Source organism: Vombatus ursinus, unplaced genomic scaffold (genome assembly GCF_900497805.2).
Source record: "Vombatus ursinus unplaced genomic scaffold, bare-nosed wombat genome assembly UNPS02009824.1, whole genome shotgun sequence".
NCBI classification, from domain to species: domain Eukaryota; kingdom Metazoa; phylum Chordata; class Mammalia; order Diprotodontia; family Vombatidae; genus Vombatus; species Vombatus ursinus.
The window spans coordinates 10,617,532-10,641,108 of NW_020949602.1; the positions used below are offsets into that span (position 1 = coordinate 10,617,532).

At 42.8% G+C, this 23,577-nt stretch overlaps 1 protein-coding gene across 2 annotated transcripts in view; it reads left to right on the forward strand.

The window, feature by feature from the left end:
• Positions 1–15,242, forward strand: part of EFCAB7 (EF-hand calcium binding domain 7) — a 60,193-nt gene extending 44,951 nt beyond the window's left edge. For both annotated transcript variants that reach the window (XM_027852833.1, XM_027852834.1), the window contains 6 exons: positions 926–1,083; positions 2,760–2,893; positions 5,061–5,209; positions 11,921–12,130; positions 13,764–13,871; positions 14,850–15,242. In XM_027852833.1, the coding sequence (XP_027708634.1) occupies positions 926–1,083; positions 2,760–2,893; positions 5,061–5,209; positions 11,921–12,130; positions 13,764–13,871; positions 14,850–14,924 (834 nt within the window). In that variant the 3' untranslated portion in view covers positions 14,925–15,242. The remainder of the gene's footprint in view (positions 1–925; positions 1,084–2,759; positions 2,894–5,060; positions 5,210–11,920; positions 12,131–13,763; positions 13,872–14,849) is intronic.
• The last annotated feature ends 8,335 nt before the right edge of the window (positions 15,243–23,577 follow it).

The window sequence follows — 23,577 nt, forward strand, 5'->3', positions numbered from 1 at the left end:
AGTCATCTGCTCTATTTCCTTGAATGACAGGGATATTAGTGAAGTAAAAACAGGACTTTTTGTTTAAGAATTTCATCAACTGCATGAAAAAGGCAACTCATACTTCATACTTCCCTGTTTGGCAGCACAAACATTAGTAAACATTGTAACTGCCCCTCTGGTATAGGGAGAAGGGGAACATGCATTTATTAGGCACCTCCTGCATGCCAGGCGCCATGCTGAGCACATCCCATTTGATCTTCACGACAGCCCCGCAGGGAGGGGCTGTAGTGGTGATAGGTATAAGGGGTCTCCAAAATGAGTGGAAGAGCCCTTCTGCTGATGGCGGTCTTTAGTTTCACCATGTCCTGGGGATGACCCGGGCATCTTGAAGGCTGTCCCAGCAGTTACCAGCTCCAGCAGAAAGCCTCCGCGAAGTCTGGCCTGGTTGTGACCTGGGTGTCCGTCGTCTGAGCGTCAGCCTTGACACATTCAGAGAGGCCAGCGAATCCAATGGAGAAGGCTTGATAAAGCACAAAACACTGCAGAAATAGTAGCTGTTATTCTTTTAGTCACTGGGCACTGATTGTTATTTGGGCCATAGCAACTCTTGGTAACCGCCTCTTCAGTCATCATTGTGTTTACTGTCCATAGAGACGAAATCATGAAGCTTAGGAATCTTTGACCTGGGTTTGAATTCTGTCTTTACCATTATACTACCTATGTGTTCTTGAGCAAGTCACTTCTCCAGCCTGGGCCTCAGTTTCCTCGTCTGTAAAATGAGGGGTTTGAGCTTCATGACTTCTAAGGTCTGTCTAGTCTAGTTCTAATTCTATTATCTTACAAAGTCATAGATTCCTAAGAGTGGTGAATATTGGTTTTAAACAAACCTAAAGTTAATACTGGTAAAGACTTATAGAGTTCCCTTTTATTCTTTTGAGAATAGATGTATGGATGGAGTGGTGAATTAGGATCAGGACTTTATTATTTAATTCCTTTCACAACTGGCTGTTGGCTGAAGAAGGAGAAAAAACACATTACGGAAGAAGCCAAGCTTGTGTGCAGAGGTGAAAAGGGAGAGTTGTTTCTTACAAAGAAATTTAGGTAAGCTTTATTTCCGGGAGGACCGTAGCCCCTTTCTCCTAGCTCCACGAGGTAGCCCAACATCGTCAGACCTAGAAAATGGCCTGCCCACGATGCACAGCAGTGCACAGCGTCTGCCTCGCGGCCTTCCTTCCAGCAGTACGATCTGTAACCCACCCGTGCTTGCCTGGGGGGCTGTCGTATCTGCCTCTCCCCCGACTCATCACAGGAGGCCCAGCTGCTGTGCCTGAGACTTTCCCCACGCTCTCTGGACAGACTTTGCATGTGTGTGTGCCCCACATTATTATTAGCTAATTAACCTTCATTCTTCTGGGGCCATTTTCTTTCTAGTGATACTGATGTCTTTTACATGCTGCTCTTGAGTAGTTCTTTCTTTTGGATGTGGTTTGGCCTAGTCAGACCCACTATGCACCTCTTCATTTCCCTTCAAGAGATCTTAAATCCAGTTCTTGAGATCCTGGGAGATTCCAGGACTTGGAGCCCTAGAACACCACTGGAAGATGCTGGGCCTTTGTTTCCGGGAGAAGCTTGGGCCGTTAAAAGAGTCCTGCAGTTTTTCCCATAGGCAACCCAGGCCATGTCCCCCCTCCTGTTTTTGTGCCTTTAAGCATTGGTAGGTAATAGACCCATTTTTAAATGTTAAGCGCTTTATTAATGCCCTTTTTTTTTACCCGTAACTATCACTTCCCAACGATCCTTCCCACTCTCTTCCCTTGTAACAAATAAGTACAAACAGGCAAACCAACACACAGACCATGTGTGAAAATGTTTGCCTCATTCCCCACCCTGTGTTCACCGCCTCTTTATCAAGAGAAGGGAGCTGTGCTGCCCCACTCAGTCTTCAGAAGTCATCCATTCATTAGTGGTCACTGCAGGGAGTAGAGTTCTGAAGCCTCTCTGCCTGTAGGCGTTACTTTATCATTGTCTTCATTTACATTGTCTTCCTTAACTTCACTCTGCAAATGTTCATCTTGGTCTTCCCAAACCCTAGGAATTCTCATATTTGTCATTTCTTTGGGTACAGTAATACCCTGCTACTTCACCTATTTCTGGATTCGATCGTGACTTTTAGCAAATCTCTTCTAGCCACAGATTGGCCAGAACTCTTTCTGCCCAAGACCATCCTTGCCTTAGACACACAAAGCTCGAGAGACATTTAACTCTTACTGGAGTAGCCAGTGACCCGAAACCAGCTGGAGACGCCGTTCCTCTCCTGGTTAGCCAGGCCACTGAGCAGGGAGGCTCTGGGGACTGCGAATGGGTCTCTGATTCATCCGATGGGTCTCTAACAGCATTCCAAAGCCACTTTTAAAAATACTATCTTTTTTCTTTTTTGATTCTCCTTTCTTTTAGCACTGATAAATGAGTCTGCTGTAGATCTAACCAGGCAAACCTTAGTGCTCCTCAGCAGCTGTATGTATGCATCTGTGTAGACGTGATGCTTCTGCTCTCCTAGGTCACTCCCTAGGTGAGTTCCAAGCCCCCTTCTAGTTCTAGGGGCTCATGAGTCTAGCTTTGTGTGAATAGACGAACTGTGCAGCTAATGAAAACAGCTTGGAAGCCTGGGTGTAAATCATGAGATTTTCTGTTTTCCATTTACCAATACGTTTTCCAGTTTATTTTGTAGAGATAAGAAATTATGCTGCCCTTTTTTTTTGTCTTTTTGTCTGTTTTAGATCTGCTTTATCAGACATATTTGATATAATTGATTTAGATGGAAATGGGCTTATTAGCCTTGACGAATATAACTTTTTTGAACTGAGGACAAGTGGTGAGAAATGTGATGAAGATGCCTGGTCTATCTGCAAGGGTAAATAAACTTTTTGCTTCTTAAAATAGGATGTCAGGATAACTAAAACCAGCAGTCATTTTCCTCTTTGTTCCAAAGTGACGTGATAAGTTTAAAATCGGTCAAAAGCACATTTTTGTTCTTTATCCAGTCGTGGTCCAGGACTGTCTTAGAAAGCTTTGCTTTATTCTTCTTCTTAGTCTGGGGGTATACACTGGAAGGGAGGTATAAACTAACCAGTGAGCATTTGTTTTGTCTCCTTCTGCCCTGGCGTGGTGCCAGGTCCTGGGACTCTGCCTTCTCATGGTTTCCACTCCATCAGATGAGAGGGCTTGGAGTTGTAGAAGTAGAGAGAGAAAAGCTGTGTGAAGAATAAACACAAAATAAATGTGAGAGTTTAATAGGGTGGTGGAGAGGCGCAGAAAAGGCATCGAGCAGCTGGTGGGGCTGGCGCTGAATCTTGTCAGAAGTTAAGAATCCTGCAGGTGATGGTGAGGAGGGAATGCGACCAGGCCCAGGGCAGAGCCAGGCACAGACAGGTGCTCCAAGCCAGGTGGTGGAAGGAGATGGAGTGCCAGGCAGGTGTGAAGAAATGAGAGAAAACCCATTTGACTGGATGGTAGAACGTGGGAAGGGGAGTCGTGTGTCATGAGCCTGGAAAGGTAGTTCCCTGGAGTAATTAACAAGTCACTCAGTCACAAGACATGTACCTAGCACCTCCGAGGTGCCAGGCACTGGGGATACAAGAAAGGCAGAAACAGCCCCTGCCCTCAGGGAGCTCACCCTCTGTGGGAGAGACAAGTTGTAAGTGATTAGGTTCCTAGAAGAGCTTTGCAGAGTAAACGGGAGGCAATGTGAGAGGGAGAGGAGCCAGGAAGGAGCCCAGCCTAAGGGAGAGGTGAGCTGGGTCTTGAAGGGAGACAAGGAAGGGAGAGGTGAACTGAGGCAAAGTTTCCAGGCAGGGAGCAAGCCCATCGGAGACCCAGAGACGGGAGGAAGGGTCCCGTCTGAGCGAGTGTGGATGAGCCAATGCAGCGAGATCCTGGAGAAGTGTCAGAGTACAGGGAAGGGAGGATTGGGGCTGGATAGGAAAAGCACTCATTGCCAAACGGAAAGTTTGATTTTTGGTCATTGTGGTAATAGGCAACGTGCTTGTGTTGAGATCTGTGCTTGAGGAAAATCACTTTGGCAGCTGAATAAAGGATGGATTGGGATGGGGAGAGGCTTGGGACAGGGGGACCAGTTAGAAGCCTGTTTAACTAGTCTGGGCAAGAAAAGATAAGGGTCTGAGCTAGGGTCATGGCTGTGTGAGTGGAGAGAGGGGAATTATATACAAGAGAAATTGTGAAGGTAGAAACGGTAAGATTTAGTGAAAAGCTGGATATATGTGATGAGTGAGAATGAGGAGTACAGGAAAAGGCTGTGATTATGAATTAGACAGGCTGGAAGGCTGGCGATATCCTCAGCAGAAATAGGAAGTCTTGGCACACCGGCACGTTTGGGATGGCAGGAACGTTGAGTTCTGTTCTGGACGTGTTGAGTTTCAGGTGTGTCTAGAATACCCATTTTTAAGGGTTTACCAGGTAGTTGATGATGTCAGAACTGGGGCTCAGAGGAGATACTCCAACTGCATATATAGATCTGGGAGTCATCTGCTTAGAGATGATTGCTAAACCCATAGGAGCTGAGGAGACCACCCAGTGGGGGAGTGTAAAGCGGGATGTGTCACGGGCTCCTTTGACAGTCTGCTGAAGCCTTTGGCCACCTCCATTTTTTAAATGCGTAAAATACAATACAGAGGATTACAGAGGAAACCAATTATATCAAAATACAGTTATCAAAATGTTCTTTAGAACAAATTCACGGACCCCAGGTTAAGAATCCCCAGTGAAAAGAGTTCATGTCACGTCAGATGGTTAAAGGAGTTAAAGGTGTTTATCAAGGATACTAAAAATACTGAAGGGGGTGGGGGCACGGGAGCTGCCTCTGAGGAGGGAGACTGTTCCCTGCAGTTTGTGGGGAAACTACAAAGTTATGCCCCGTACATCTGTTGGTCTTGCTTTTCAGTGTCTTCTTTGTAAATTTATAAATGTCAGTTGTACTGTTCACAAATGAACATTTATATCCTAAAGGTTCATATAAATATTTGAAAAATAGTTAACTCATGCTTCTATTTCCCTAAAACCAGAGAATTTTGATACAAAGAAGAACGAACTAACGAAGCAAGGATTTATGGATCTCAATCTAATGGAAGCCAATGATCGAGAAGGAGATCCGAGTGACCTCTGGGTGACTCTGCAGTCAATGGGCTACAACAAAGCCCTGGAGATGGTAGAGGTAAAAAGTGTTTAAACATTGCCTGTGTTGTTAATTCACGGCCTTTTTTCTTTTCACCTGCAAAACCAGAAACTTGCCAAGTGAACTTTTCATGTAGGGCATAGATTTCAGACAAAGCTCCCAGACTCTTTCATCCAGTCCCCGTACTCATTCAGTGTATGTAGGAATCGTGCCTAAATGTGCAGTGTTGTTTCTGCTCCCTTTAATTAGCCTTGCACAAGATTTGGTTGTTGCCAGTATTTTAAGAGCGCAGAAGACTAGAACCGGATTCGGATGTGAAAAGCGGGCAGCTCCATGACTTCTTAGTGTGTAGACTGTCTCGGCAGAAATAGTTTTTTAAGTTGCTAACACATTTCTGTAGAGGACTGTGGGTGCTCTCTTATCCCCCCAGAACACGATCTGTGATTCTGGTACAGGAAGGAAGAACGTTCCCTTTAGAGAGATGAGAATTCAGGTATTCTTCATAACCTGATGCACAGTGATTCCTGCCAGATCTAAAAGGGTAAGGTATTCATGAGGCCTTTCTGTTTCAATGCCAAGCTGGCCCGCTCTGGCCAGGACCTGGATCAGGGCAAGTTTGTTGGGAACGTGGATGTGTAGGATTAATGCTGATGTTAACCCTTTGGGGGCTTGGATCACATTAGTTCTTGGTTACATTACTGTTTGGAAGCCACTTGAAGCAGGAAAGTCAATCCAGACGTTTTTCACCAAAATGGCAGCGACTGTCAACAGTCTATAGAATTCAAGGTCAAATTGGACCTGACTGGCCATTTAGTCCAACTCCAACCTGGAATGTCTGACGAGTGGCATCGGATTTTGCTGAAAGATCTCAGATTGTGGGGAAGCCACTTGCTCTCAAGGCGACGCATCATTCCACTTTGGATAGCTCTAATTCTTAGGAAGTTTTTCCTTCCCTCAAACAATTAAACAAATTTAGAGAATATCTGCCCATTTCTCTTGGCTGTGACCTTTAATGACAAAAAAGTGATAGATGGCCCTTCAGATTCTTGAAGAGAGCCATCGTGCTCTCCACTCCCCTCTCTCCTCCCCCATCTTTTATTCTCCATGAGAAAAATCTCCAGTTCTTTCAGCTGATCCCTTGGGATTCCTCTGGATGAGCCAGCTTATCAAGGTCCTTCCTAAAATGTAGTGATGCCCATAGTTGTAGAATGGCCGGTGGGACTGCCACCTCCCCGTGCCTAGCAGCTGGGCCTCTCCTCATGCTACCCAAGCTCATGGGAGCTTCCTTGGCTGCTCATAGCTCATGTTGAGCATGTGGTCCACTCAGACCCCCAGAGCTTCTTTAGACAAAGTGCTCTTTGGTCATGCCTCACCTGTTTCATACTGAGGAAATACATTTTTTAACCTACAAGAAAGACTTCATATTTGCCCCATGTATGAAGTAACACTTCCTGTTTCTTTTTCATATTACTTCTTTTGATTTTATGTTGCCTTCCCTTACAAATATGCCCCACCTTCCTCTCCTACCCATCCCTTTCAACAAAGAATTCAAGAAAAAGGGGAAAAGGCAGCTCAGCACACTGCTGTCCATCACCCACGACTGACCAGCCTCTCCCCCTTCTTCATAGAAGGGAGGAAGTGTCCTTCTCCCACTTCCTCTTGTGTGGAGGTTGGGCTTGATGGTGCTTGAGGTTGTTTGCTGTGGGCATTTCTTTGGGCCCCAGTCGGTGCTCTGGACAGGGTCTTCATGGCTCTGTTGGCTTCGCTCCGCCTCGGTTCACATTGGTCTTTGGAATCCTGCAGCACTGTTCTTGTGCCCCAGCATCCAAATGTTGCCACCCCACAAAGTGCCACAATGAGTGTCTTGTTTGATGTGGTGCCAGGCTTGCAGTTGGGAGCATGGAGAACAAGAATGGTCTGAGAAGAGAACGTTGGAGTCGCACCGTTTCAGTTCTGGGTCCTAACTGCTCTCTACAAGAGTGGGACCGATTTACAGTTTGACCAGTGAGGGGGCCTGCCTCTTTACAGCCACTCCCCCCCCGATATTCACTACTTTCATAGCTTGTCATCTCTGTCTGTTTGCTGGGTGCCAGGTTTTTGATTGGCATTTTCCTCATTATTCATAATTTGGAACATCTTTTGTTTTTTAATCTCTGTAATTATTCTTTTGAGAACTGTTTGTAAATATTCGCTGACTATTTATTGGACGGTGGTTGTTGGCCATATAAATTTACTTTTGCTTTCTCCATCTTGAATATCAGCTCCCTGTTGCATTTCCTCTTGTTTGAATCAGCTCTGATTTTTCTGAATTCTGCCCGTCATCCAGTCCAGTTTGACAACAGTGCCATCTCTACCTTAATCCAAGCCACTGATAAAAATGTTAAACAGCACAGGGCCAAGCACACTGCCATGGGGCAGTCTCTGTCCTCACTTACCCTCATCTCTCCATCTTTTCTACAGTCACGGCACAAGTGACTTTGTTGAACACTTAAAATCCGGGGAAACGACTTCTAGGATTCCGCTCTTCTGCCGCCAGTGTGGTAATCCTACAAGTGTCTCCCCTCCCTCGATGCTGCCTTCTCCTCCAGCCTCTGCTCCAGCTCAGCTCCTTGGAAATATCCTTTTCCCTCAGGGCCTCTCACTTCCTCTCCTTGCATTCTCTTCTTCAACACTACAGTCTGGTACCCAGTATCCTCCTGCAAGGAAACTGCTTCCTCCAGAGTCACCCATGATTTAATTGCTTAGTCTGATGGCCTTTCTTCAGCCCTCACACACCCTGACCTCCTTGCAGCATTGAACAATGTCGATCCCTTTCTCCTGAATACTCTTTGCTCAGGGTTGTGTGACACTGTTCTTTCTATATTGTCCTCTTGTCTGACCTCTCTTCTTCCCTCTTCTTTGCTAGGTCTTCATCCACACCATGGCCACTGCCTATAGGTGTCTCAGTTCTCTATATATTTGAGAAATGAGGCCTTTATCAGAGACATTGGCTGTAAAGATTGTTTGCCAACTTTCTGCTTTCCTTTTAATCTTGGTTGCATTGGTTTTGTTTGTGCAAAACTTTTAAAATTTAATATAATCAAAGTTATCTATTTTACATTTCATTCTTTTTTTTTTGTTTTGTTTTTGTTTTTTTTAGTGAGGCAGTAGGGGTTAAGTGACTTGCCCAGAGTCACACAGCTAGTAAGCATTATGTGTCTGAGGTCGGATTTGAACTCAGGTCCTCCTGACTCCAGGGCTGATGCTTTATCCACTGTGCCACCTAGCTGCCCCTGTTTTACATTTTGTAATGCTGTCTCTTGTCTGGTCATAAATTTTTCCTTTCTCCATCAATCTGACAGGTAAACTATTCCTTGCTCTCCTAATTTCCTTATGATGTCACCCTTTGTGTCTAAATCACGTAACCATTTTGACCTTATCTTGGTATATGGTGTGAGATGCTGGTTTATACCTAGTTTCTGCCAGACTGCTTTCTAGTTTTCCTTGCAGTTTCTGCCGAGTAATGAGTTCTTGCCCCCAAATCTTGGATTTTTGGTTTTATCAAATATTAGATTACTATGTTCATTTATTATTGTGTATTGCGTGCCTAGTCTATTCCAGTGATCCACTACTCTGTTTCTTAGCCAGTATCCAATTGTTCTGATGATTACTGTTTGGTAATACAGTTTGAAATCTGAGGCTGCTAGGCCGCCTTCCATGATTCCTTTGATATTCTTGACCTTTTGTTCTTCCAGATGAATTTTGTTATATTTTTTTCTAGCTCTATAAAGTAATCCTTTGGTAGATTGATTGGTATGGCACTGAATAAGTAAATTAAGTGGAATTGTCGTTTTTATTATATGGCTCGGCCTCCCCATGAGCAATTAATATTTCTCCCATTGTTTAGATCTGTTTTTATTTGTGTGAAAAGTGTTTTGTAATTTTCATACAGGGTTTGTCTTGGCAGGTAGACTTCCAAATATTTTATATTGTCTGCAGTTATTTTCAGTGGAATTACTCTTTCTTTCTTTTCCTGCTGGGTTTTATTGGTAATGTACAGAAATGCTGACGATTTATGTGGGTTTATTTTATATCCTGCAACTTTGCTCAAGTTGTTAATTATGAAATTTCAAGTAGTTTTTAGTCGATTTCCTCGGGTTCTCTAAGTATCCCATCATGTCATCTGCAGAGTTTTCTTTCCGTGTTGCCTTGTTTTCCTGTCTTACTGCTATAGCTCGTATTCCTAGTACGGTATTAAATAATAGTGGTGATGATGGACATCTTTCCTTCACCCCTGATCTTATTGGGAAAGCTTGTCGGAGTGGTTTTCCTAAGCATGAGTCTGACCACGGCACCCGTTCTACTCAGTAAACGCCAGTGGCTCCCTGTTACCTCCAGGAACAAATGAAAATAATAACAATAAAAGCTAGAATGTGTTAAGTGCCTCCTCGGTGCCAAGTGCTTTATAATGTTACCTTTTTTGAGCCTCACAATAAGACTGTGAGGTAGGTGCTATTATTATCCCTATTTACATTTGAGGAAACTGAGGCAAACAGAGGTGAAGTGACTTGCCCAGGGTCACGCAACTATTAGTGTCTGAGGCCAGCTTTGGACTCTAAGCCCAGCACTCTGTCGTGTTGCCATCCTTGCCCTCTGTTTGGCATTTAAAGCCTTTCCCAACATGGCCCCTTGCTACCCTTCTGGTTTTCATAGACTTTACTCCTCATCCACACACACACTCAACTATCCAGCCATCCCGGCCCATGTTCTAGGCTCCATCTTCCATCTCGGCCTTCCCCACCTCTGTCTCCAGGCTTCCTTGGCTTCCTTGGAGATTTAGCTGAAATCCCACCTTCCTCTCCCCAGATGCCAGACAGCTCCTCACTCCAGGGCTGCCTTCCAGCTAGTCCACATTGATTTTCTGTGTGTGCCTGTTTATTTACTTGTTGTCTCGGTTAGACCGTGAGCTCCTTGAGGGCAGGGACTGGATTTTTTGCCTTTCTCTGTATGCCCAGTGGACAGTGCCTGGCACATAAGTACTTCATAAATGTTTGTTTATTACTTGTTAACATAGTTTCTCATTCCTGTTTTTTATGAAGTTATCCTATTAGTGATAATGACCTCCCCTTCTAGCTTTTCATTAATTATCCTTTTAATACTACGTTCAGGAATTTTACAGTTCACATGTTGCCAGCCTTGGCTGTGGCCCCCTCAGCAGTGATGTCAAACGTGTTGGAGTCAAGAGTTCTCGATTTGGAGGTTGAAGAGCCCTGGATTCAAGTTCTGCCTCTCTCCCTCACTGAGCCATATCTTTGCATCTCTGTTGCATTATCTGTAAAACAGGAGAAACTGAACTCAGCACCTTCCCTCTCTCCCTCTCCCCTACCTTCCCTATTACTGTGGAAGGCACCACCACCCTCCCAGTCCTTCAGGCTCCCAGCCTAGGAGTCATCCTGGACTCCTCACTCCCCCCCATAACCAAGCTGGTGCCACGCTGGTGTCGACCACCTCTGTAACATCTCTCCGGTATACCCCTTTCCTTGCTCTGACACGGTGCCCCCCCCAGTACAGACCCTCATCACCCCCTACCTGGACTGTTGCTGCTGGGGGGTCTGACCGTCTCCAGTCTCTCTCCACTCCAGTCCATCCTGCATTCAGCCACTAAAGGGATTTTCCTAAAGCTCGGGTCTGACCATGTCTAGCGGCTCCCTATTCCTCCAGGATCAGATACAGAACGCCCCTCATTCCAACCTCCGAGTCTTATTCTTCAATATGACTCTTTGACCCAGTGACCCTGGCCTCTTGGCTGTCCCAAGAACACGACCCTCCGCCTCTTGGCTCTGGCCATTGTCTGTGGTTGTCCCTCATACCTGGGATGCTTTCCTCCTTCACTCTGATGACCTCCCTGGCTTCCTTTAAGTACCACCTAAAATCACCCTCCCCCCTTTTCTTATTGAAAAGAAGACTTTGAAAATATTTTCTTCTTCTTGTCTTCATGCTTTGGCCAAATAAATGTTGTGGCCACAAATTTTAAAATATCTGAAATCATTATTGGAAAGGGCCCTGAGTTGTTCCCGTAGGCAGGGATTGTTGTTTTATCCTGCACTAATAACCAATGGATACAGGTGCTCAGGCTCTGCTGGTCAGTTGGGGCTTCCCCTGGGTTTCCCTTCTGCAGCCCGAGCAGGGTGCTGGAGAGAGCTGCTAGCAAAGGCAGAGGACTTGCTGTGCTGAGCCCTGGGGCAGGTCCCTTGGCCACCGTCAGCTCGGGTTTGGGAGTGGTTTGTTTCCCAGAAGGCCAGCCTCTCACAGCTTCTTCGACTTGCATCCTTTTAGCTGATTTAAGATTCCGAAAGAAAACGTCATAAGATCTTAGGACAGTAGAAAGCCTTTGACCCAAAGGAAGAGAGAGTTGTGCTGAGAAGAAGCTGACCTCTCTGTGCTTCTCGCACTAACCAGTGCCCCTCTACCAGGTCAGGAGTCCGGGGCTTGTTTCCTTGGAAAGCTGAACTGGCCCGATTCAGACCAGCCTGAAGGAAGCCCTACTACGCTCAGGGCCCGGGCCAAGCACAGGGACGGGAGAGGACAGGGTCCGTCTCTTTAAGGGGTTGTCCTCAGAGAGGGGCAGACAGGAACGCGTCCCAGTAAACAGTGTCATGAGAGTGAACGGGATAACTCGGATGGATGCAACATGGCGAACGTGGTGTAGGTTCTGTCCCAGAACATAAAAGCTATAAATGTCACATCCTCATTGGGTTTTTCCCCCGGCAGGCATGCCCATTCGTCATTGACATCTACACGGAGAAATGCCGGCCCAGGATTAAGGCCGTCCACCTGGGGTCCGGCGGCCTTCCTTTTGAGAAAGCCCTTTGCCAGTCTGTTATTGACAAAGGCGACGCCAAAGCCATGGACAGCCAGGAGAATGTCTTCCTCCATACCTACAAAAGCGATTTCCGGATCACGTCAGTTCTTGAAAATAAGGTATTCATTATGACTGGCTGTCTCTAGCTGTCTTCCATATATGCTTATACTGTCTCATCTCCTTTCTGTGACTGGCAAAAGAAACTTTCTGTTACATCAATCTTTTAAAAAAAATATTCAAGAAAGCTGTTTTTTACCCTTTCTAGTTCCATGGAATTCCTAATTTAGGGCAATGTTATTCTAGAGGGACTCTGAAATCCTTGTTATTTAATTTTTTTATTCAGAAAACTTACCAGAAATTGAAGAGAGGGGAAAAGGCGTGGATTTGCGGCTTTCGTTGATGGTTAAATTAATATAAGTTTCAGCTTGGCACACACAGAATCACTCAGATTTAGAGACGGATTTCTGGAAGTTACTCACGTCACCATAAAGGTTAAAGGTGACCTTAAGGTGATGTGCTCCTAGGAGAGTGCTTAGCTGTATCAGCTGCCAGCTTCACGCTCCCAGAGCCAGGCCTGGTTGGGACTTGGTCACAGAAGGGAATGGTGCCTCCTATGTGCCCGCCACTGTGCTAGGCAAGCCCTTTACAAATATCATCTCGTTCGGTCAATCACTGAGCGGCCCAGGTCTACGTTCAGCCCTGGGGATGTGGATACAACAGCGAGACCATCCCTGCTCTCAGGAAGCCTTCGTTCCAGCAGGAGAGACAAGGACGTTGATGGTCATGTTCAGGATAGAGCAGAGGGAGGAATGGTGCGGGCCCAGGAGGGGACAGGAGCTGAGGGGCACCCCGAGTGAGGGCCTGGCCTGGGTGAAGACCCGCGTCGTGGCGAAGGCAGATTTACCTCCTTTCATGAGGGTGGCTAGTTCAGCCGGCTCGTCCACCACATAGATGCTCATACTGTATGTGTGTGGGCACCTCTGGCCATGCGTTGGGTCGCTGCCCCGTCTTAAGTGCTGCCCCTGCCAGTCCCCTGTCCCTCTTCACCCATCTCCCTGCATTGTTTCTGTTACTGACCGAGTGACGTGGTGGACAGAGAGGAAGAGTTTTCTCTGCCACCCTGCCCCTATTCCCCGTGGGAGCCCTCGGTTATTTCAAATCATCTTCTGGGTCTTTCAGCACAACCCAGCCGAGATTATGAAATAAACTCTAGGTTATTGGTCAGTTCCTTCAAGTTCTGGGGCATCTTTTTGTCTTAAATTTGTACAGTACTGATGAGAATAACCAGTCAGTCACATAGGCGTTAGGGTCTCTCAATGTCCCGGTATCATGCTAGATACCATGGGGCATCTAGAGAGGAGTGAGGCCCGGCTTCTACTTTCAGAAAGCCAGAGTCTTATTGGGCGGTGAGCGGTTACACGCTGTGATACTCGGCTGTGGCGTATTCCCTATGAAGTGCATTAAGATGTCAGAAGTAGAAGACTTTGTGGACTCAAAGAGTCAGGGAAGCGCTCATGGAAGGAGGAGGAATGGGTAGGATTTGGACAGATGAGAACAGAGCACACGCCCGGCACGGGAGACAGGAGAGCGGAAGGAGGCGGGCTTGTTCAAGGAGGAGGCATGTCACTGGTCACCTGGGGAAGAGGCAGGACGAACCTGCGGGAGTGAGACGGGACGTGAAAGGTCTTCGTGGTTATTGACAAGCTCATGACTTACCGAAGTATGGACTAAAAATGTCATCTTGTTTTACAGTCAGAGAATAAAGTGGTCATTCATGTCAACAATGAGCTAAGTAAAAACTGTGTAAATAACAGAAGTCTCAGCATTTTCGCCGTGGAGCTGGCGCCAAAGTCCACGACGGTAATTAATGCTCTCTTCTAAGTTACCCCTCAACTTAATCCTGCTGTGGCCATAGTGAACGTGCAAATAGGAAAGGAAACAGTGTCCGAATCTAATCACGGTAATTAATGCCTCAGTCATATGGATAGTCCTGGCATGTCAGGCGTTGCTCTGCCAGCGGTCAGCTGTGTGACAGGCAAGGCCAGGCACTCTCCTTGTCCATGTCCATTTTTTAATTTGTAAAATGGGGCTGAAACCTCACCCAGCCACTACATAGCCTGGTCAGAAAGCTTGAAATAGATTAAGTAGTGATCCCTCATCTTCCTAGGACTTAAGGGTTTACAAAACATTTCCTTCACGACAACCCTATGCAGTGGATACTACAGGTTCTGTTATGTCCATTTTACAGATGGAAAAACCAAGGCCCAGAGGCTTAGAGCTGAGAGCTGAACTCGCATCCTCTTACCCCAACTCCACCCTCTGTCCACTACCCTAGATAGTCTGCTGATGTCTCAGCTCTGAGGCTTGTGATTTCCAGGTTTCATGAGCAGCATCCAAGATTCAGATTCAGCCAGAAGTGGGGGCTCAGAGCCAGACTGAGTCACCGTGACTGTGGGTAGAGAAAGAGAAATGAGGATGGTGTTCACCCTTCTCCCTTCCCTGGCCCAGCCTGCGATGTCTTCCCAGTGCTTCCTCAGTCAGTCTGGAAACACTTATGGAGCACCTACTGCGTGCCAGGCATTGTGCCAAGTGCTTGGGGTGGAAGAAGAGACAAGTGTCTGTTTCTTTTCTTTCCCTCCCCTTCTCCCAGGGCTGAGGGTACAACCTGATTTGGTTTGGATTACGTCATTAAGAGTCAAATCATAGATTACTATGTCCATAGCCGGGAGATCTCATCTTGATTTGTTGTGGAGGACTCAGTAATGTTGGCTCACCAAAAACCACCTAAAAATAAGGTTCTACCTTCCTTTTGTTTATTGGTCATTTTTCCCTTCGCAGGTTTGTCAGCACGTGATGCCTATGAATGAGCGACAAGAATGGGTCTATAATTGTGTGTATTCACTCGTGTCCTGAGGCTGGCGTGGACGGTGACTCCTCTGACACTGCCCGACCACGATGGGCAACTCCAGGCTAACTCTGTTCTCTGTTGACCGGTCAAGTCGTGACGTGACGAATGTGCGCTTCTCTGGCGTCATCTCCCTTTCAGCTGTTGTGTATTGTTGATTACAATATGTGTGTGTGTGATACATTGCAGTGTGTTCCATTTTCCTCATTTGGGGAGTAAATCCAGGGCATCTTTTGCTTAATACTTTCTTCCTGATTGTATTAACATCAACCAATTGTAAATAAGCCTTTGCCACAGCACCATTAAATGATTTACATAAAATATCACAGATATTTAGTATGTCTTAATTAAAAGATATGAAGTTGTATCCTTAAAATATAAAAATATCATTAGGCTAGACATTTAAATTATTTTCTAATTAGAAAAAAAGACATTTAAAGCAAAATTTGGTGCATTTTTTTATATTATAATAACCAGAGGGAAAAAAGCAATGAGAATATAAAACAGGGAATTTGTGAAATATTCAATAGGTTTGCCAACTGTCATTATTGCTAACTTATCTGTAGATTTGTTCAAAATTTATAAATATGTAGACACTTAAAATGTTCTTATTTTTAAAATAGGTATTAAGCATATTCAACCTAGTTTAATAGGGTAGCAGCAGTCCTTGAAAAACTATATTTATCAACTAGCACAGCAGAACTCTATTACACAGTCTTCTGTAATAGAATATGAGGCCAGTAAATGTCAGCTATGAAATAGGAATACCATCATAGAACTCTAATTATTTTTACATATGGTATGTGCTGGTGCTTAGTTCTTTCTTGAAAGGTCATTTATTTAATTTTTGTTAAGCAGTTTAGACATCTGCAATATGGGTTAATAAATTCTTAATCCTGAGCTGGGAATCAGGAGACTTGGGTCCTAGTTCAGGCTCTGTAACTATTTGTCTTGGTGGCCCCATACAAATCAGTTAATTTCTTTTGACTTCAATTTTTACATCTGTAAAATAAGAATGCAGCTATTGCATAAAGAAAGGTTTTTTGAATTAGCAAGAAAATATGGCAAAGAATAGCACTATCTAAAATTGAAGAAAAATTGTCAAAATAAAAATAAAATTGTGTTTTGTGAATTTTTAAAAAACAATATAAAATAATAAATTTATCTCATGAAAGAGGAACGTAAAAGCTCATCCAAAACACCAGTTGCCATAGTTTCATCTTTCATTGTACTTAATATTTATAACCTGTATAAAGAATGCAGTTAGAGAATTAAAAACATGTTTTCTATGTAGATCACTGCCCAACAATTTATCACTAATTTTTAAAACATATTTATGTGATGTATTGTAATGGATACAGTACCAGACTTGATTTATGGATGACTTAGCACCTTCGGATATGGCCTCTGACACAAGCTATGAGACCATGTGCAAGTCCCTTAACCTTTCTAGTCCATAGACAGCCTTCTGAAAGTGTAAACTGAGATGATTTACAGCCAACCTCAGTGGAGGGTGATCCCCACCCCCAGCAAAATCATAGGTCTTAGGTATGTAGGCATAATTGTTATCCAGACTACACTTCACAGAGCTCAATAAATGAAAAATCCCAAGACCAATTTGGAGGTAGTTCTAGTCATCTAAACTTTGATTTCATTTCCAGCTAACATGCTATCAATCAGATTAAAAAGATGGATTAATGGGGCAGCTAGGTGGCACAGTAGATACAGCACCAGCCCTGAAGTCAGGAGGACCCGAGTTCAAATCCAGCCTCAGACCAAACACTTACTAGCTGTGTGACCCTGGGCAAGTCACTCAACCCCAATTGCCTAAAAATAAAAAATAAAAATAAATTAAAAATAAAAGATGGATTAACCACAAGGATTGCAAAAGTATTTGGAAGAAATGAAGCAAAAGATAAAAAGTGAAATTATAAATGAAATGAGAGTTTGGGGGGAAATTTTAAAGGAGAATGAATAGCTTAGAATAGAATATAGAAAACCTTACCCAGTAGCGGACTCCCTGAAAATATAATGGAGCAAGCAGAACTCAGAGATTCATGACACAACAAGAAATATTAGAACAAAGACAGAAGATTGGTTAAAAAAGAAAAAAGAGAGAGAAAGAAAGAAAACATAAGGTATCAACTATCAGAAACAACTGACCTGAAAAAGAGGTAAAGGAGAGATAATTTAAGAATCATTAGATTCCCTGAAAACCATAATCAGTGAGAAAAGCTGAACACCGTATTTCAAGTAATCATAAAAGAAAACTATCCAAATCTACTAGAACCAGAGGGCAAAGAGAAAATGGAATTCACTGATAACCTCCTGTAAGAAAACTGAAACTGAAAACAACCAGGGATGGCATCATCAAAGTATAAAGTTTCTGATTCAAAACAAAAATACTGTAATTAACCAGAAGGAGTACGCCCAGTAGTGGACTCTCTGAAAAATATAATGGAGCAGGGGCAGATAAGTGGTACAGTGGTTAGAGCTCCAGCCCTGGAGTCAGGAGGACCTGAGTTGAAATCCGGCCTTAGACACTTGACGCTTACTAACTGCGTGACCCTGGGCAAGTCACTTAACCCCATTGCCTAGCCCCCCCCCAAATATATATATATATATATATATATATATATAAAATGGAGCAAGCAGAACTCAGGGACTCATGACAGAACAAGAAATGTTAGAACAAAGACAAAAGATTAGAAAAAAAACCCATAAGGTATATAAATGAGATACATGAGAAAAAGAGCATACAAACATGGAGGAAGGTTTTTGGGGAGGAGCAGGCATCTACTGACCTCTTATCTGAACTAGAATAAAGAACTTAAGAAAGTTCATCACAAAGCAGGATTTTTTTTAAAAGACTGTTTAATTGGGAGGTGGAAGGGTAAGAGGGATTGAAGATAGAGTAGCAAAAAAATTTTTTTTCACTAAAGTATCTTTTTTTAAATGCACGGAATAGAAAATATAGGCAAGAAAGAATCACAAATAAGCAGTTGAAAGTTACATGTAGAATTTAGTATATATTTAAATAGAAAAGCAAGCTGTACATAATAGATGTCTGCTGTTTCACATACAGCCCTGTTCTGCTTCAAGCAAGGTAAAAAACAAAATGAAACCCAGAGGTAGTGATCATGAGCAGCAACTTAAAAAAAAAAAAAAAAAAAAAAAGACATGATTAAAAGAGAAGTAAGGAACCACATTGTGTTTAAATGTTCCATGATTAAATAATATCGGTAATTAATATGTGTGCACCAAAAAGTATAACATCAAAGTACTTGAAAAAAATGCTGATTAAATTACAAGGAGTACTATAATAGTTGGGAATATCAATTTGCCCCTTTCAGACCTAGACAAAATTAACAAAAAGCTGAAAAAGAAGCTAAGAATCTGAATCAGGTTTTAGAAAAGTTGAGTAACACAAATCTGTGACAATTACCAAAAGTAAACATACAAGTTTCTCAGCTGTACTTGGCACATTTACCAAAAATGACAACAAACTAGGGAATAAAAACCTCATAAACAAATGCAAGAATATTTAAAATATCCTTTATTACCTGCAGTGCAGTAAAATTATGACCAATAAAGAACGTTTGAAGAGAGGACTCAAGTTTAAATGGGAACTAAATCATTTAATCATAAATAATTGGTGAATCAAATAGCAGATAATTTTATTAACAAAAATATTTTTTAAATGAGACAACATACCAGAATTTGGGAATGTGGACCAAACAACCAGTCCTTGGGAGAAAATTTACCTTTCTAAACAGATTCAACAACAAAAGAAAAAGGATGATCAATAAATTGATCATGTAATTAAAAAAACAGAAAAGCAACAAATCAAAAAGTCTCAACCAAACACAAAAATAGAAATTCTGAAAATCAGGGAAACAATTTAAACCAATAATCTCTGACTCTGACTCTGACCCTCCGACTTGATAAATAAAATTAGGACCTCTTTAGCTAATTTGAAAGAGACAGGAAAATCAAATTGCCAGTATCAAAAATTTTAAATGAGAATTTGTAACAAATAAAGAAAATTATTGGAAATTATTTCACCGAATTTATATGCCAGCAAAGCTGATAAGTGAAATGGATGTATATTTACAAGTATTCAGATTGACAAATCAAGAAATAGAGAATTTAATTAACCCAGGCTGAGGGAGAAAAAAAAAAAGATTGAGGAAGTCATAAAATAGCTCTCAAAAGGAAACTAACAAGACCAGTGAATCCTGTCATATGTCCAAAGACCAATTCCAGTGTTCTAGGAATTGTTTGTGAAAATAGAAAAAAAGAGAGATCCTAACAAACTATACTGAGACAATTATTATCCATTTATACCTAAACCAAGGAGAAAGAAAATAACATAAACCTATGCCTCTAAAGAATATTGATAAAGAAATTAAATAAAATACTAACAAAGGGACTATGTTATTGTTGTGTTGTTTCAGTCATGTCTGGCTCTTTGGCACCACATTTGGTGTTTTCTTGGCAAAAATACTGGAATGGCTTTGCCGTTTCCTTCTCTAGCTCATTTTACAGATGAGGAAACAGGCATGCAGGGTTAAGTTTCTTGCCCAGTGTCTGAGGCCACATTTGAACTCAAGTCTTCCTGATTCCAGGCCCAGTATTCTATCCACTGTGCCACCTCACTACCCAAGATAAGGAATAGGTTAGGAAAGAATCAAGGAAGAAGGAGGGGAAACCTACTACTTCATACCAATGGGATACAGGAGAAGAAGAACATACAAATATAGAGGAAGGTTTTGGAAAGAGCCGGCATCCAATGACCTCTTATCTGAAGCAAAATAAGGAACTTAACAGGATTCATCACAAAGAGGTTAATATTTTTTGTTTTTTGTTTTTTGGCTAGGCAATGGGGTTAAGTGACTTGCCCAAGGTCACACAGCTAGTAAATGTTAAGTATCTGAGGCCGGATTTGAGCTCAGGTCCTCCTGACTCCAGGGCCGGTGCTCTATCCACTGCGCCACCTAGCTGCCCTGAAGTTAATATTTTTTAAAATGATATGCCATGACCAAGTTGTATTTATACCAAGAATGTCAGTTTGGTTCATTATTAGGCAAACTATAAAGATAACAGACTATGTTAATAAAAAGTCAAATAATTATAACATACAAAAAAAAACCTTTTGACAATATATAACACCCCTTTATGTTAAAAATGCTAAAAAAAAATAGGAAAAGATAGACTGGTACTTCATATGTATGATAAACTAAAATCAAAGGCTACTATTATTATATTATTAGCTTTTCCAGTAAGATCAGGGGAAAGTGAGAATATTCATTGTCACCACTATTGTTTGACATAGTTCTAAAATAAGAAGCAAAAGAAATTGAGGGACTGCATATAACCAAAGAGAGAAAAAGGTTTCTCTTTTTTGCAGATGACATAGAAGTTTACTTAGAGAGCCCTAGAAAGTCAACTAAAAATTAAAACAGTTCCTGACCTCAATATAATAGCAGAATATTAAAAAAAAATAAACAACAAAAACCCGACAAAAATAATCAGCCTTTCTGTATGTTATCAACAAATCTAGAAGGGAAGGAGAAAAAAAATTCCATCCAAAATAACTACAGAATGTATAAAATATCTGGGAGTCCAGCTACCAAGACACACAGAATTTATATGAATACCAACTATTCTTTACAGAAATAGACCTAATAATTATAGACTTGCTAATTACTTGTACTTCAACCTTGCTGATGTAATAAAAATTACCATGTTATCTAAAGTAATTTACAGATTTAGTACCATACAGATACAGCCACTAACTTTACACAACTAGTTAAAATAATAACCAAATTCATTAGGAGGAAGAATCTCAAGAAAAATAATGAAAAAAGTGAGAAGGAAGCTTAGCGGTGCCAAATTTCAAACTATACTACATAGCAATAGTCATTTAAACTACTTGATACTGGTTTAAAAAATAATGGAGAAGTTGGTCAGTGTAACATAGTTGATACTCAACACCTAGGAGCAAACATGGCATAGTGTTCCAAAGGTTCCTCCTACTAGGGTAAGAATTCACAATTTGGGGAGAAAAACCCCACCAGGTAAGCTGTAAAGCAGTCTGACAGACATTAAATAGTAGGTTTAACTAACTCATGTCATATACCTCCAGGGAACAAGCTTTTATTAAAGTGCCTACTATGGGCTAGGCTTTGTGCTAAGGATCTCATTTGATCCAGTAAAACTCCATATGGATAGACGGTGGTCTAAACAACTTAGAAAGGAAGGAAGGAGGATCCCTTTCACAGCTATGAGTGGGGGAAAGTCTTGATCAAACAAAGGCAAACATGGACAGTGTTGATTATATAAAACAGAATGGTAATGATTGTCAGATTCATTTGCAATAGCTGCCCTTCTACTTGGTGTTTGTGTGGATGGACAGACCAAACTCTTTTGAGTGATTATAGATCTTTTCCATTCTCTATTTTTTTTGACCTGCTCACAAATTCGTATTTTAATATAAAATATTCATACAGCAGACCTACCCTGTCTCCTAGCCAAGCACTGTTATGGATTAGCCCTATTCAAACAGAAAACACGAGATGCTGTGCGTTCTCTCACCTTCTGGTGTCCAGGTTTTCCTTTAAACGTTGCTCAGCCTGTATCTGTTCTTTAAGAAGGGAATTTCTGCCTTCAGTGTTTCCTCTACGGGGTCAGTGGCCATCCTCCCACTGACCATGTTCTCCCCGTATTTCAGCACCAGCTCCTGAAGGTTGTCAGGGACTCTGGGAGGACAAAATCCTCCCCATTTTGAAGGAGACTTTGCAGCTGGAGATGGAGACCTGCAAGGAGGAAGTCATTTCCATCCCTAGCCTAAAAGTGGAGTTGGAGAGAGCCGAGGCAAACAATGACTTTACGAGTAAGATCAGAGCAGCTGGAGAGCCTACGGGAGATGGAGCTGACTTTGGGGGAGCAGCTAAAGAGAGAGACTATGGCCTTTCTTGAAGACATATTCCAAGGCTTTAGCTACCTTGGCTTGGAAGAGAGAAAAACCGAGACAGACAGACACAGAAACAGAGAATGTTGGCGGGAAGAGTGGGTAGTCAGAGGATGGTCTAGTGGATAAAGAATATGCTGCCCCATCGCAAACGGAGCCAGGTGTGGGTGGATATTGGTACTCACGATCCATCCCCCCACACCACCTGTCACAGGTGACACAAAGCAAATGTATTGGATGATAGGCAATCGGGATCCTCCAAAATCTGAGTAGAATGTTGGGACAAATCTAACAAGATGAAATGTTCAGTCATAAGTATAAAGTGTTAAACTTGAATTGAAAAAAATCAACATCACAAGTAGAAGATTTGGGGGAGGCATGGCTCAACGAGCTTATCTGAAAAAGATCTGAGGGTCTCAGTGGACTACCAGCTAAATCTAAGTTGATACTTATGTACTGTGGCAATCAAAAAAAAATATAGTAACTGTCTTGGTTGCATCAAGAGAGGCAGTGTCCAGAATCAAGTGATAGTTGAGCTTTATTATACTGTAGTCATATCACATCTGGAGAACAATATTTAGTCTCAGTGATGCATTTTAAGGAGGATATTAACAAACCAGACAATGTCCAGAGGAATGCAGTCAGGATGGTGAAGGTCCTAAAATCGTCCCATGTGAAGGGGACCAGGAATGTTTGAGAAGAGAAGACGAGTGTGGTGGGAATAGAATGAGTGAAGAGAAGATTTGGGGGGCGGGGGAACATGATGGCTGCTTTCAAATATTTGAAGGACTGTTGTGTGAAAGAAGGTCCCATCAGAGCCAAAGGGGAGGCGAGTTTCAGTGTTTACAGGGACGTGTTTCTAATAATTAGAGCTGTCCACGCGTCAAAGCCAACACCTATTCATTAAGCCCCTATGTGCCAGGCTCTGTACTAAGCACTGGAAACAGACTGCGTTGGGATTAGGATTCCCCCACTGGAGATCTTCCAGAGAAGAAGTAGGAGTTAGGGAGGCTACGTGGCAACAGAGACAGGGCTCATGTTCAAGGACAAGTAGAAACAAGTGGCCCCTATGGTTGCTTCCAGCTCTGAGATTCTCTGCTTCCTCTGCAGGAAGCCATGTTCATTCACATGTGTGAAACCTCCCGAGAGATGCAGATGGCGTGTTCCACTGGGCCTGTTGGTTGGTTCCCAAACTGAAAACGTTGGGCTGTCAAGCAAGCTCCAGCCCTTGTAAAGATTCTCCTCAAACAAGACCGCTTCCACTCCTACGTTAAAATGATACAAGATTCAGTGAGAAAAGTGACTTCAGCAATCACGTTGTTCAGAGACACACACTCGGTCAACGCCATGGCTCCACTGGACCCATTTCATTGGTGACAAGGAAAGAACCCTGGAAACGTCCCCAAAAGAAGAGGCACTCTATTCACAAGTGGTATTCATCAAGGACTCCATTGCCATCCCTTTGGCAGAGTGCAGGCCCTCAGGTGGATTAAAACGATAGCTTTCTAACAGGCCTTGCCACCCCATTTGGACTTTGAAAAATCATTGACCTACAAATTAGCTTGTTAATAAAGCCAATCTGACCCCTTTATGAGCCCTTTGCATCAGTGTAGTGGAAAGACCTTTGTATTTTGAATCCAAAAACCTGAATTTGAGGCTTGGCTCCGCTTTGTAGGTCAAGAGCAGAA